General features: G+C 34.8%; 1 protein-coding gene across 2 annotated transcripts in view; it reads left to right on the forward strand.

Annotated features, from left to right (window-relative positions):
* LOC125667173 (uncharacterized) overlaps positions 1-16,296 on the forward strand; it is a 63,969-nt gene that overhangs the window by 38,717 nt on the left and 8,956 nt on the right. The window contains exons 3-5 of one of the 2 annotated variants that reach the window (XM_056157249.1): positions 1,760-1,902; positions 11,787-12,021; positions 14,356-14,481. In XM_056157249.1, the coding sequence (XP_056013224.1) occupies positions 1,760-1,902; positions 11,787-12,021; positions 14,356-14,471 (494 nt within the window). In that variant the 3' untranslated portion in view covers positions 14,472-14,481. The remainder of the gene's footprint in view (positions 1-1,759; positions 1,903-11,786; positions 12,022-14,355; positions 14,482-16,296) is intronic. The other variant, XM_056157250.1, reaches the window with a different exon arrangement.

Raw genomic sequence — 16,296 nt, forward strand, 5'->3', positions numbered from 1 at the left:
AACGATGACTGTCTGTATATCAATATGAAAAGGTGAAAATAACGAACAGTGATCAATCTCATAAATCCTATAAGGAATACAAAATAGATAGTTGAACAAACACGTACTCCTGGATATATCAGCCGTTGAATCAGGTGCCTAGAAGGATTCAGCATCCGCTGTTGACCGTCACACCCGACGTGACCAATAGGATTTGATAAGGTAAACGGGATAATCCGTAGGCAAAATTAGTGGGCCAAAAACGGCCTAACAATATGTATGAAACAAGTCCGAGAGCATTTGTCCCAATGATAGGATGTATTCATGAATCATATCGCAACAATAGAATTTGTGAAATGTTGACTTTAAACGAGACACTATCATCCACTTATTTGTCAGTAGCCTGACACGATTTAAAAATTCTTCATATACACAATAAGCTCTTGCGTATTGAATCATTTGAGAGACATAACATAATATGAAGGTGTAATGTAATGGGCAGGAATGAATCATAAAGTTTTCATGGGGAAAAGAAAAATGACTTGATAGTCACTAAATCATTGACTTTTCAACCACTGTTATCACTATATAACAATTACACAAGAGGTCTTTGTTTTGTCCACATCTGATTCTTATTTAATCGTATTTTACTCTGTTCCATTGAGAGGTTTACACACGTTATTTGAAGAAGCTATGGCTAGTCTGTACTTGGATTTTTGAACACCTGAATATAGACTAAACTCTATGATTATGGATGTTGCCCATCACAGGCTCTGTAAACCAGCACGAACCATGGATAATATCATTGCTATCGTTGGGTCAAATGCTGTCAGACGTGTTTCATACCGATTGTTAAGCCGTTCTTGGCACATTGATTTTGACTGCGGATAACTCGTTTACCTGAGCAGAATATAGGGATCATGGCAGGTGTGACCGGTCAACAGGGGATGCTTACTCCTTCTAGGCACCTGATCCCACCTCTGGTGTGTCCAGGGGTCCGTGTTTACCCAACTATTTATTTGTATTGCTTATAGGAGTTATGAGATTGATCACTGTTCGTTATCTTTACCTTGCATTTAATCTATCGTTTAATGATCCAAGTTTCTTGATGGGCTTGGATCCAACAATTTAAACAAATTACATTGTTTTATTATACACTCAAATAAATATGTTCTTTCCGATTAGCTCAGATCCAACAACCGAGGAAAAAATACAAAAGGATGCTCACCAGTATGCGAAATGGAATAAGAATGAATTTCGAATTATTAGATCATGCAATCGTATGACATTCCAGAGGTCAGTACTACGATTCAGCTATCCTGGAGATAGTTAAATCATTCGATGTTCTGAGGAATTGCCATTGATTGTTTTATTATATAATTGAATGATTCAAAACATCGAAACCGCTAAATTAGACCTCACGACACGATACCTTGTCATATTTATTTACAACTAGAGTGCAAAATCCAAAAAGCGATAAGGGTCATGTAGATTTGTACAATGTACCAATGCATTTAGGGTTCTGTAGCATCGAGATATATCAGTAACTAGAGTGTTACAGACGAAGCCGAGAGAAATGGGCTTGCTCTAGGGGGGAATGAAATGTTGTAACACCTATATATATATATATATATATATATATATATATATATATATATGTGTGTGTGTGTGTGTGTGTGTGTGTGTGTGTGTGTGTGTGTGTAATAAGGTAGACATCGTTAAACATTCATACAAATTATATGAATTTTTCAAATTTATGTCGTCTCTAATTTCTTTTCAGCTGAGCCATCAGTAACAACCTTCATAAACGGATCAAGCACAACACCAGTACCATGGACAGCATTCAAGATAGTAAACATATCAGCAAGAAGTTACTGTTTTTTCCCATCAGTCAACTCAGCAAATCTTCAATACAGCGTTGGGGTTAGTAATTTTTGAATATTTTTTTAACCTTCATATTCATAATATTTTTACAAAAAACAAACAATAATATACACATACGTATAAACGCGTACATATACACACATACATGTACATACAGACATGAATATATATACATGTACACATATACATATATACACACACATACGTGGAAGATTATTTTCAACTATAGAAATTATTCATAGTTAATATTAAAGAATATATATATGAAGGTTTTGAATGTTTTTTATAGAAGAAAAGAAGACAGGTTAGAGATAAGAGTTTGAAAGGAAGGGAGAAAGTCATTTACAGAGATGCATAGAGATAAGCAAGGGTTTTCATAGCTTATGATGAAATCTCAATTTTTGTAAGGCTTTTTTCAAGCATTCGTTAAATTCGTTGTACTTACAATTTTTCAGTAGAATCATTTTTTCAACATCTAATCGACTAATTACATTCGTTTTTAAGGTCTCAAAGCTCAACCTTTTAAAGGGATGAACTTGTTTGTATAAATATAGTATATAATTATTAGAATTATCAGATTTTCCAGACGGTGTAATCTAACACTATTCATTTTACCAAACTAATGAATTTCTGCTTGTGTTTATATCAATATCTAATGTAGACTTTAACCAATGTTCTACCTCAAACCAAAGATTGTTTTAAACATTCTGAAAACAAATGATCTATTGTCTCTGGCAATTGATTGCAGTAATAGCATAGTGTAGAGTCTTTGATAATACATCTATTCAGGTAGTTGTTTGTAACAGATCATCTGTGATGCATTTAGAATTGAAACCACTGCAATTTTGTTCTGCAGTTGTTTTAAATGGAAGCATATAAATAGTACCCCATTCTTTTCTGCTAAAGTTGATCCCATTTTCAATCCATTTGAAGGATAACTGATATAGTGATCTTTTACAATAATCTTGTTGTTCTGTTGTATATATTACCTTATTGCTGTGACAAAACATGAAAACTGGAGGAGGGTTACTTTTTCCGTAGACATATCTTTAAATTCTGTAAATTACACGAAAGAACTGTCCATATTACATACATGTAGGTCACCAGTACGTATTATATTATCCTTCGAGAACTCTTTACAGGGCGTTTGTAATTTATCAATTTTTAGATCTGGGTTATACCACAGATGTTCACATGCAACATTTTGACGATTATATTTGTCAGCATTACTTATATCAATCAAACTTTTGACAGGAACAACTGATTCCAAAAGTGCCAGTGAATAGTCATGGGCACATGGCACTGTTTTATTTAACTCCATAGTTTATGTAATAAACATATTTTCCTAATAAAAGTGTGTGTATTAAGGTAGCGACGGATAGCAACCACGTGATCAGTAAAAATTGTGTATTTGCACGTGAATTCATTTTCCGAAATTCCTTACTCCGTCATAGAATAGTTGAAAAACAAAAAGGGGTTCCGAAAGTGTTTTGTTGCTGTGACTGACTCGCCTAGAGAAAATCAGCACATATCACATAAGTATACGTCAATATCTGTAATAATGGTAGATCAAATGTTTCATCTGTGTGAAACTTTTTGCTAATCGAAATGTTAAACCAACCACCAATCCATGTACATAGATGCGCTACGTAAACAAAGTTGTTGGTTGATACGTCGTAATGTCCGAGTGCAGCATGCTGCGAGATTAAATACTGTTTATACAGTCATTGAGAGGCTAAACAAAATTTCTTGCAAGAAGAGAAAGTTGGTGGATGCATTCAACTTGGACAACGAATTCATAGTTTCGTTTGGTGAGTGAAAAAAAATGCCATAAATTTGTATTCAAAAGTTCAACTCACATTTCCTCTGCTATTTCACAACGCGATTTATAATAACATCTGTAAGTTTAAACACACGACATACAGTAGATGTATTATTTTGTATGTATGTATTCCATGTGTGCTTAAAATATAACTCCCACCTGTGCATGTGATTGTAAACGAAGGGATGTCATGTAAATGTATACCACATTTGTAAACATGGGCTCTCACAACTCTTTTATTAAGAAAATATCGTTATGAAAATAACCGTTACGAAAATAACATACCTTGAACTACATGTATGAAAGTAATGAAAAACAAATATCTGTATAGACCTACTATCTAGGGGTATGAGGGAACCGGATATAAAGTGGAGGGGGGATGTGTTGAATTATAATTCCCTAGACTATAGTATACATATACTATTACTTTGAAATTTCAGTGACCTATGAAATATATCAAACCTGAGGTTTTGTGTTTCACACAAACATGTAGGTTGGCAAAACCTGTTTAAAAATAATGTAAATTAATCACAAGTCTGCATATGCCCTCTCATAGGCAAATGTATGCACTGCATGTATAAGTAAGATATGTATACTACACGTATGCCCTTCTCTTGACCCACATTTTGTAAATAAAACAGATATGATAAGTATATGGCAGTTTATGAAAACATATACATATATACATGTCATCTCATATTGTAATTTATAATTTTGAAACATCAGTATTTAAATTTTCACTGAATATGTGTTGAGACACAATTTTAAAATTCACATTGTCTGACGCAGTCTAATTACTCAATGGTATAATATAGACCTAACTATGCAAATATCAATTATGATGATCTTTTTTCTAGGCATCAGCCTGAGGACCAAGGGGGGTTAAATAGGATCAGTTCAGGTTGAAGTGGATTTCGAGTCAACAAGTATAACAGCAAGAGAGGTACTATATTTTCTTTTGATAAACATTTGTAAAGACAATTCTGAGTATATCAGATATTCATCTTTTTTGCTATATTTAAATATATTTATCTATATTTTGAACAGGTACTCCATTTACAGTGATGATGACATATCCCCTGGACCCCCACAACTCCACAAATTTAAAATTGTTTGATCAAGTTCCGAAGATTAAAAAACTACTGCAAAATTTGGGACTTGGATGAAAAACATTAATTCACTGATATGAGCTCAGAGCAGTGGATGTTGTACAACATACTTTAAACTAAATTGTGAATTTAAGGGAAAACAAGTACATGTACTCGTGTATTACATGTACATGCCTTTTGAAAGACAATAATATTGCATAGATGTAAAGGAAATTTCAATGTTGATTATTCTTTCTTCGATATATTAGTAAAAAAATGTGCACATGATAGAATATCAATTTTATAACTTCAATCAATGTGTTTGAATTATCCTTGTAATTCAAAATTTAGTTGAAACATACATCATTGATACATTAATGTATATCAAATTTTTAGAAAAGTTTCATAATGGAACTAATTCATCCCCCCCTTATACTTACAGTGAACATAGACCTTCACCTGGGGAAAACTACAGTTAGTTAATGCAATATACATGTACATGTATTCTCAGTTATCCAATAGTGAGTTTTTGGTTCATTGTGAAACTACATTTAGAAATCTTAAACTTATGAAAGACACACCTATCTGTGAGGGCAAGATGACTCAGATGGACTTACATGTAGAGATCCATGGGCAGCCCATGGGTCTCTTTGCATTGATATTAATTATTTATTGAAATATGAAATGGTTATTTAAACATGTTTGGTGTATTATACTGTATAGTGATATAAATTTCTATCAAAAAATATGTATAGGTAATATATTTGGTCCAGTTATTACAAGAAATTGTATGAAAAATAACTAAATATTTAGGCAATAATTGTGAGTGCGAAAAGGTCAACTGCAATAGCACACACTATATATCATTCTTAAATGGCTCATAGAAACTTCTAGTATTGTGAGTTTCAATGCTCAATGTGGTAATTTGGAAATGCTTAATCATTTAAGGTCAATAGTTTATCTCTGCTGACTGTATCTCTTAAAATTCATTTCTAGAAGGGAGGGGGTAGGGTTACAAAATCTGACATAGTTTCAGATTAAACCTCATTTGGTATATTTGTTTTCTATTCAATATTTTAGATACTATTTGACTTATTGTAAAAATGAAATAAAATTAGAAATTTTATGAGCAGAATTTTGTTGTTGTCAGAAAATGTATGCCTGATAGTATTTGAGAAACGCCATATTTAGGGTAAATTTGACCAATTGCCAAGTCGAATCATCCCAATGTTTTCCTTAGATGCATTTTGAATTTCTAATCAATGTTGATTTTTTATCTGTTTGTGTTTAATTTACATAACTATATATGACAAACAATATTTCTGGTGTCAATAAATTTTTTATTGGCTTCTGTGTTAATTTGCTCAATTTTGGCATTTTTTGCCGTTTGGGGCTGCAAAAGAGGGGATTTCAATCTCGCTTTCCTCGAAAATTAACCTGATTACTTTTGTTGATTTTTTGATATGTTTTAGGATAAAGTCAAAATGTTATAATAAATAAAATTGAAAAAAATTCAATGAGCGGTTTTTTGGGGGCTAGCTATCAATAGCATACCTTGATTTTTTAGAGTAGCAGATATGTGTATTTTCATGGGTTTTCAAAGCTCAAAGAAACTAACATATCTTTATAAACGTAAATGGTATTAGTCTAGATCTAACAAATATTGTATGCTCTTGTTAAGTAGTTTGCGAGATATGATTTTACTAGCAGGATCCACGAAAACACACAACTACTCTATACACATCGAGCGTATTATCATTTAATACTATAGAAAGTATAATGCTGAAATTAAAATAATTTTTATTTTCATACCATACCGTGAACTGCTGGGTAGTAATCGGAAATACATGGGCAGTGTAAATGGTTAAAACGATACACAGTTGACAAAAACATCTGGGATACCAGATCGTTAGATATGATAATAATAATTTGTATTGTACTGACGATGTAATACTTATTGTCCAATACAATACATTTACATTATGTCTACCCACAAATATTTGAATACATAAATACATAGCACAGTGTAAATGGCTAAAACCAGACATAGAACATCAATTCTTGCAGTAAGGCTCGACCAGCGCCGTGTTCTCCATCATTATCACTTCCTTCGTGCATCACTCCGTCTGCGTTTGTGAATATGTATGGATATATATTGTGTGTTTCACTTGAAACTTTGGGAATCCTGAAAATATCTCTAAGGGTCTGATTTACCTGCTTTGCAGATGATACCTTGGTGGCATGTGATGTAAAAACGACCCCCTTTGTCCTCGATCTGTTTATCTTGATGGATTTCGGACGGGTTTTTGTAGCTGGGACCTTCAAGAATGCTGCAAGCTTTCGGTCTGGCAATTTTTCACGGTGCACTGATCCATTGTTGTTAAAGACCAGCTTGTCACCTTTGGTCTTTCTAAGGATATTCTTCTCTTTGTAGCTTTTCTGGAGATCATAGAGCCGTTTGCGTTTTTCTCTCATCTCCTCGGGATAATGGTTGAAAATCCTAATGGTAACACCTTTTGCTTGGATCTTAGGAATTTTTTCATGATCTTCTCCTTTTGGTAAATGTCTTGAAACTGCACAATTACAGATCTGGGAAATATTTTAGCTTTCGGATCACACTGCCTGTACACCCCAACGATACCGACTTCGCTCATTTCCTCATCCGATATTTCCAAGTGTTGTTTGGAAACTCTGATATGCGCTCGGGAAGAATTTCACGCTCTCTCTCATTTAAACTAGTAATAATTTGTCTCTGTGGTTTTCAGTTTGAGTTCAAGGATTTGATGAATTTGTAGGTCTACCCTCTGTTCTAGTTTCACTACAAGATCCTTAAGCATTGTTATTTCTCTGAACATTTTCTGTTTGTGATCAAATTCTGTAATTTGTGAGATCGTGTCATCAGCTTGAGGTTGAACTTGGAGTCTATTTTCAACACCGTGTTTCCGTAGACATCGTTCTTTATATCTGCCAGCTCCTATCCTTGTATCTCAAAACTTATCATAAGATTAGCGGGAGTGCTTTGGATGCTTGTTAAGCCTTTCATGACATCATGTAGTTTATATTTTTCCACGTATTCGAAATACTTGCTTGGGCTGACCGGTATTGCCTCAAGGTTTATTTTCCTACTGCCCTCCAAAGTCAACAGATACTCACAAGTATTTAACAACAAAGAAAGGTCCAAAGTTTCTTTTAAATATCCGTATACACTTGGTCTTTATACATTGATGCGTCTTGATCGTCTTATAACTTTTCCAAATGATTTCAAACCAATCACAATGGGTTACATATGAATTTAGATATAACACCCAGGAGCCGAAACTGAACCTACAAGGCCAAGTCTACCGGAACCGGAAGTCCTATTGGGGTTGGAATTAATAGGAATATTTATGGAAAGGAACATCGTCGTGAAACTAGTTGTTTACGACAAGTGGAAGATTTATTTTTTCAAAATTAGTTCCCATGAACTGAAATTCGTTCTTTTGAAATAAATTTCGTTCCTATGAAATAAAATCAATTCCCTCAAAATGAAATTCGCTCTCATAAAACAAGATTTGAATAAGAATGAAAATTAAAAAACACCGAGGCTGACTTTGGACGGCAATCTACAGTGTAGATAATGTAGCTATCCGGATTACCACTGTGCTAGAACCTCTTACATATCGTGAGCTTAAAGGTTTCAAATAACACAATAGGAGTAGGGAACAAGAGAAAAAACTTCCTCACTGTAAGAGCATTGAACGAATGGGTCCTAATGAAGAAAAGTTACCGAGGTACAGACAGATTTACCTGTAACTACAAGTAACTATATGATTTCCATATCATTTCATTTTCGTTGTGCCAACGATTCTGAATGATTGCGATTTTGTTAATCGTTTCATTGACGAGATGCTCATACACAATTGAGAAGGAATGGGTAGAGGTATACCGCAAAAAATGGAAGGAAAACTTATGTATTATGCGCTACGAAAAGAAAAATAGATTAATTCCTTAAATCAGAATATAATATGTGACAGAAAAACTTAAAATTGTGAATTTACTGGATGATATTAATCAATATGACAATTTTTGATATCTTTTCACCTTAGTAATGCTACATCTTCCATCTTTTCACCCTGCGTTATTTTCATTTTCAAGTATTTTGTCAAAATAGACTATTATGAATCCCAATTTAGTATGAAATTGAATGTCTTTTTATATCCTTGTGACAGATTATCATGGTTCTTTCTCAAATTGTTTCAAACCTTGAATTCAGCTCGTGAAGCAAACATCCGTGCGAATGGTAGTAGGTACTCGATATTAAACACGAGTGTTTGAGAAAAGTAACTACTTCCATTCAAAGTATGGGGCATATTCTGTTTCTTAATACTTCTGTGCATTCTGTGCGATATGTGTTAGACAAATAAAACTCTCATTTATGTTTTTGAGAAAAATAAATCGACCGATCGCTTCAAAAATCTAGAAACCCTGCGTTACTGAATATTTTTACCATCGTCACGATGGTCCACGGTGGATATAAATATTTGCATATATTTTTATGAGAGTTTCTGACTTTATACTATTTTTATAATTTTGCATTAAAATTTTAAAAGGGCAATATATAATCATTTTATATTACCAAACAAAACAAAGAACGCAGCTCGATATAGCACATAATCAACGCCTGGTTTTGTCGTGGCGGCTTACATATGACGATTTGATATATCCCCACGAGTTCGAAATAAAAGACACCACATAATCGTCCACTTCTGCTTCATACTTAGATATTCTATTGAAAATAGATATTAACGACAAACTAACAACTCAACTATATGACAAACGGGATGATTCAGCTTCTCCATCCTCAACTTCCCATATTTATGTAGCAATATTTCATTATCACCTGCATATGGTGTTTATATCTCTCAACTGATTCGATACGCAAGAAATTGTTCTACTTATGGTCAGTTTTTAAATCGACACAGGCTACTGACAAACAAGTTGATGATAAAGAAGTTCCAAAATCTCGTTTAATGTCAGTATTTCGCAAATTCTATGGTCGATATAACGGTCTAGTTTGCCAATACATCCTATCATTGGGTCAAATGTTGTCTGACGTGTTTCATACCGATTGTTACACCGTTCGTGGCACACTGATTCGACTACGGAAAACTCCATTTACCTAATCAAGATAAAGGGCTCACGGCGGGTGTGACCGATTGACAGGGGATGCTTACTCCTCCTAGGCATCTGATCCCACCTCTGGTGTTTCCAGGGATCCGTGTTTGCCCAACTATCTATTTTGTATTGCTAATTGGATTTATGAGATTGATCACTGTTCGTTATCTTCCCCTTTCATGTAAAACTTGAAATCAAATGGATAAATGAGATGTTACTGAATAAAAGGTATCCAAGTGCATTATTGGCTCATGTACAAAAATAAGCATATATTTTCTTTGTATCACTCAATTAGATGAAAGGAAATAGTTTCATACGAAATATATGACATTCAAATGTATATCAATGGAATCAATGATGTTTTTCATGTAATATACTGGTTTTGCAACCGCAGTACGCCATAAACGGTAGAGATGCTTGTAATTTTTAAACGTACTTGTAATGAAATTTACGCTCAGATTTTTTGGACGTCTGAAGGCAGTCATGGGAGGTTTTTGAGGACCTAGGTTATTCTTGGGTTAATGGGAATATGCTTTTTCAGAATTTTGTTTGCTTTGTACGTAGTAACCACTAGGACTGTTACCTACCAATTTGCCTTTACATTGTAGTAGGAATTGTTCCAAAAAGTTGTAAACAATGTTGATGACTCACTTCAAAACCATGATCTTCTGTTTGGTTTTTTTAAACAAAGTTTCATACTATAATTTTTTTCATAATGATGTGGAACGCAAATAAAAATATGTTCATAACTTTCGGCACACACACGTCATCTTTATCCATTACATGACTTATTTAACTTCAAGATTTCGCGGTCGTTATTTCCTTTTTGATGGTCTTCCCATCTTTTTTTCTGATGTCATTCTCTCCGCAAATTGACATGGTGGTATGAACTAAATTGGAAAATCCTTTGCCTAACGGGTGCTTTAAAACATGTACCGATGACAGATGCTTGATGTGCAAACACATACCTTTTAAAAACATTGTCACCGGCCGATGCCACCGAATTCTTGGGGACACATCTTGTCGCACGGTCAACTGCATTTATCTCATAAGCTGCAAGGTATGTAACCAACAACACGTAGGTGAAACTGGGGACCTACGTAGAAAGATCAATAACCATCGGTCTACTATTAAAACTAAAATGGGAAGATATAACGGTAGTGGTTATTTTGACCATTACACTCACTGGACTGATGTGGAAAGAGAAAAGCAAAGAGAAATTCAGGATGCATAGAGTGAAGTCACTCCCCTCCAATGGCATGGAGAAACCCAATGACATCACCAGAATGAATGTGGCTTAGCTTCCCATAGTTATTATTCGGTGTTGTTCTGTTTGTTTTTCACTCTCTTTTTGCTGTCTGCTTCTTGTCACAGCATCATCATTAGCAATTGATTTTACTATTGTCTTCTTTAATTTTTATCATTTATTTATTATTATTTATGATATCCTAACTTAATCCCCCTATTTTTTTTTTTTTTGTTATTCTATATTCCAATACCCGATTTTATTGATTTATTATCACTGTTCGCTATCTTCACCTTTCATTACGATTTTGTAAGAGTAGATTCTGTTAAAAATCCGCCTCGTCTACTCTTACAAGATCTTTTGATATCAAGAACCAAAAGGGTTTATTATGTTTTAAAAAGTGCTAGATCTCTCTTGGATGGTAGATTCATCTGAGTTCACACCATGATTCTTAAGCAAGGGTGAGAGATAAATGAAATTTATTATTCATCAGAAAGCTTTTTCTGATATCTAGGTTTCTCTTGTTGTATCCAATTATCTTATTTTACACCATGTCCCTTAATCAGGGTTGGGATATAATTGGAATTTGATATATTGATTAATTATTTTTCAGATATTTGGATCACTACAGCTATTAACTACAATTTCAGTAGTTGGAATACAAGGCTCTAGTGTAGGATGTGACGTTTATGAATTTGACTTACAAGCAAATGCAACAGTAGACATAGAATCGTCAACATATGCAGAACTGTCTGGAAAATCAAATGTTTACTTCCAGATCACATTCACAAGTAACCTTGGGACTCAGTATTCAACAGATTTCAGACTTGGGCCATATGATTTTGAAGGTAATTATCACTGGTGTGCTTTGAATGTGAATTGCATGCATCTATGACAGACAAATCAAGCTGAAAAAACCACCTCACAATGATAATCAACTAAGTTTGATCCATTTGTTATATTCAATACTATTTATTAAATAAAAGGCGAAAGTAACGAACAGTGATCAATCTGATGTGTTTAAATACCATTTGAACAATTTAAGCTTCTTATCATAGGTAAATTTCATTGTTTTGGGGATAAGGGACAAAAGCTAAATCGCGGGAGAAAAGATACAGGCTCGAATCCTGGGACCCCCACCCTCTCCCCGAGATTAGTGAAAAAATATATGTTTGCTTATTCTACGTCACCTGGTTAAACCCCCAAAAAGCATGTAACATTATTGGGATGAAGAGGACGAGAATTCTGACGTTCAACGCCCCTGTCCACCAAAAAACAAAGATGTAATTTTCGAAACAATTCATTTCAGCTAATACACAAACTGTGTGTAAGGAGGCCTACACAAAAACTGAAAGGCCTTACCCATACTTTAAGGAGACTTAGTCCTAGTGTCGGGTTTCACTTCTCATACTGATATTAAAATTATGTTGGAATTGTACGAATCATGCGCTTTTATAAGCTAACCGGGTCTGTGTTCTTATGGGGAGGACTTTATTCAAAATTCCCTTCATGAAAAAAGTTCTTGCTGCGGCCAAACCAGTTTGAGCACGGCAATGAACGCCTTAGATAGATAGTAAACAATTGCCATTATGATATCCCCGTTTGTATACCGTTAGAACAGTTTTGCAACATTTTTGTAAAACGTAGGTACACCTAGTTTGGTGAGATGGGGCTTTATAAAGAACCATCACAATAGTATTTGATTCTAGTTAAAGTGCCACTGTTTATCATAATCGATTTTGTTTCGAACGCCTGTTTAGTAGAAAACAACCTTGTGATGAAACAAAATATGATAACAAATGAAAGATATTAAGTAAGGAAAGGAGGGTCTTTTATCATTCTGACGAAAACATAGTTTATAGATTACACCTGGAAATTTATCACATGCATATGTTTTACCTCACCTGAGGTAAAAGCTCAAATCAGCTTTTCTGATCACATTTTGTCCGGCGTTTGGTAGTGTGTGTGTGGAATTTTAGCATTTTCTGAAGAACTACAGGGTCAATGGAATTTGCCATAACTCGTAATGAAAAATGTTTTCAATACCAGCAGAACCATAAATAGTCATATTAATATGCAAATATCACCAGGTAATACATAATCAAATGTATTCAAATCATTACCCTGGAGGATAGGTAGGGTAGGGTCACAATAGAGGATCGGGTTTTTACATGGCGATATATGTGGACGATTTTAGAAATAGTTTTCAGATGATTAGCATGCCCCTGGTTAGTCATATCGCTAGGCAATCATCGTCGGGCAGTGCATATTAAAGCGTCTTCAAATCATGGTTCTGGATATGTTAGGATAGGCATCGATAAAAGATAATCCAGAACATTGGAATATATATGATATTTGGTAAATTTCTTATGAAAAACCACCGACTATGATTAGATAGTCAGATTGATAACCAAGAATTCCATATTACTAGGGTCGGGCTTCAATAGGGATGCTACGTTTTACATAAGAACATAGGGGGAATTGTAAAGAATTAAAAAAAAACACTTTTCGAGAGTATGGTCACACTAAATCATATTGATATTCAAACGTTCCCAAATTGCGAGAACTCAATTTCTTCCGTGGACCACAGGGTTGAAATTGGACTAAAATCGGGGACCTAATGTTATGTACTACATGGCTACAGGGGAACACATATTTAAACTCTTCTCCAAACTGTGTTAGTCATATTGAAATTAAGTGCTCCCATGTTGTATATATTCAAGTTTGGTAAAATCATTACTCTGTAGGGATTGGTTGGGATTATAATATGGGGACATTATTTATATAGTCGTAAAGAAATCTGTTAAAAATACAAAGGTTTACTTCTATTCTGTCCAATTCTATAGATCGTGGAAAACGTGACAAGAATTTAGCAGTTTTCCGATTTACATACCCTTCGAAATTGGACCAGTATAGCTACATAGGCACACACACAATCCAGGCATCGAAAGAAAGACAAAACTCAGTCGTAGGTAACAGAAGAAAGGGAAGGTCGGAAAGGTGAAAAAAAATCACCCTAATTGTAAAAAAAAGTCCCACGCACACACTTTTTGTTTCAGTGACCCTTGTGCCGTGATCTTTGGAAGCTAGAAAATCGATCCCAATGCTTATTATGTAAAATATTATAACATGCTTTTCCTTGATGCAGAGTGTGTATTGACACAGGGGTTCATATTTCACAGGATTGTTTTCTACGACTCCCTCCCCCTTTTTCCAGCGGATACGGAGAAAATGGAGGTTGATCATCTCAATATCGACCGGAAGACTTATTCGTTGCTTGCAACGATATCGTGTCTAGTACTATTAAGGTATTCCGTTTCCAGTGGAAGACTTTCTTGTTATGTCCCCGTACACATAGTGTCGGGGACATATTGTCATTGCTCCGTTTCTTATTATTAGGGTTTTCCGTCTAACACCCTTCTATTATTCCATTGTTTCTTTTTCACTTTTCTTCTTCTTTTTCTTCTTCTTCTTTCCTTTGTGCAGAGGGTTTCTCGGAGATGGCGTGATCGATTTGCTTCACATTTTCAGGGTTGATGCGTTGCCATCTGAAGTTTCAATATTTGAGAAATCAATTCCGGTCGCAAGTTATCGCTCTTTTATCGATTTTTAGATGACCATTTGTCTGTCCAAAATCTCAAAAAACAATAAAAGCTAGAATGCTGAAATTTTCAGTGATGTTAGACGACATGTTGTAGTTGTGCACCTGGGTTTTCAAAATTTCTGGAAGTACCTGGTATGGAAGCTCGGTAGGAGTCGAAAATGGAGTTTTAAAAAGTGTCCCGTTTTTTGAGCACGTTTCAGATCATAAGTCTTTACTCGTAAATAGTTTGTTTGGTCATATATAACAAAAATCTACAGTTTATTGATATATTTCGTGACATATCACGAAATAGGCCCGAAGGCCTCATGGCGCGCCTGAACCATTGAATTTTTGTTACAGTGATTAACTTTTTCCTCACGAAACGTTTGATAAAACATGTAGAATAAAAGTTGTTCAGTTTTCCAAGATCTATCTAATGATATACAAAAATAGCCTCCGGGCGTCATGGCTCGCCTGAACAGTCGAATTTGTATCGCAGTTAATAACATTAATAACCTTTTTCTCTAGAAAATTTTGACAAGACATATTGAACAAAAGTTGTTCAGTATCGCAAGCTTTAACTAACAATATTAAGAAATATGCCTGCGGGTATCATAGCTCACCTGAACAGTCGGATTATTGTTGCAATCTATAACATTTTTGTCAAAAAACTTTTAATTAGACATATAGAACAAAAGTTGTTCAGTTTTGCAAGATCTTTCGAAAAACATCATGAAAAAGACTGGCTGGCCTGAATATCCTGATTAGTGTCACAATCAATAACTTTTTTCTCGAGAAACATTTGATAAGACATGTAGAAGAAAAGCTGTTCAGTTTTGCAAGATCTTTCGAACAATATCATGAAAAAAGGCGAATGGGCCTCATGGCTGGCCTGAAGAGTCTGATTAGTGTCACAATCAATAACTTTTTTCTCGAGAAACTTTTGATAAGACATGTAGAACAAAAGTTGTTCAGTTTTGCAAGATCTTTCAAACTACATCAAGAAAAAAGGTCCACGGGCCCCATGACTCACCTGAACAGTCTGATATATGTCGCAATCAATAATGTTTTTCTCGAGAAACTTTTGATAAGACATGTAGAACAAAGTTTGTTCAGTTTTGTGAGATCTTTCTAATGATATAAAAAAAATTGGCCCCCGGACATCATGACTCGCCTGATCAGTCGAATATGTATCGCAGTTAATAACATTATTAACTTTTTTCTCGAGAAACTTTTGAGAAGACATAAGCCGTTCTTGGCACACTGATTTTGACTGCGGATAGCTCCGTTTACCTGATCGGGATATAGGGCTCACGGCGGGTGTGACCGGTCAACAGGGGATGCTTACTCCTCCTAGGCACCTGATCCCACCTCTGGTGTGTCCAGGGGTCCGTGTTTGCCCAACTATCTATTTTGTATTGCTTATAAGAGTTATGAGATTGATCACTGTTCGTTATCTTCACCTTGCATTGAACAAAAGTTGTTCATTATCGCAAGCTCTAGCTAACAATATCAAGAAATAGGCCTCTGAGTGTCATGG

This window comes from Ostrea edulis, chromosome 2, assembly GCF_947568905.1.
Source record: "Ostrea edulis chromosome 2, xbOstEdul1.1, whole genome shotgun sequence".
Classification (NCBI taxonomy): Eukaryota; Metazoa; Mollusca; class Bivalvia; order Ostreida; family Ostreidae; genus Ostrea; species Ostrea edulis.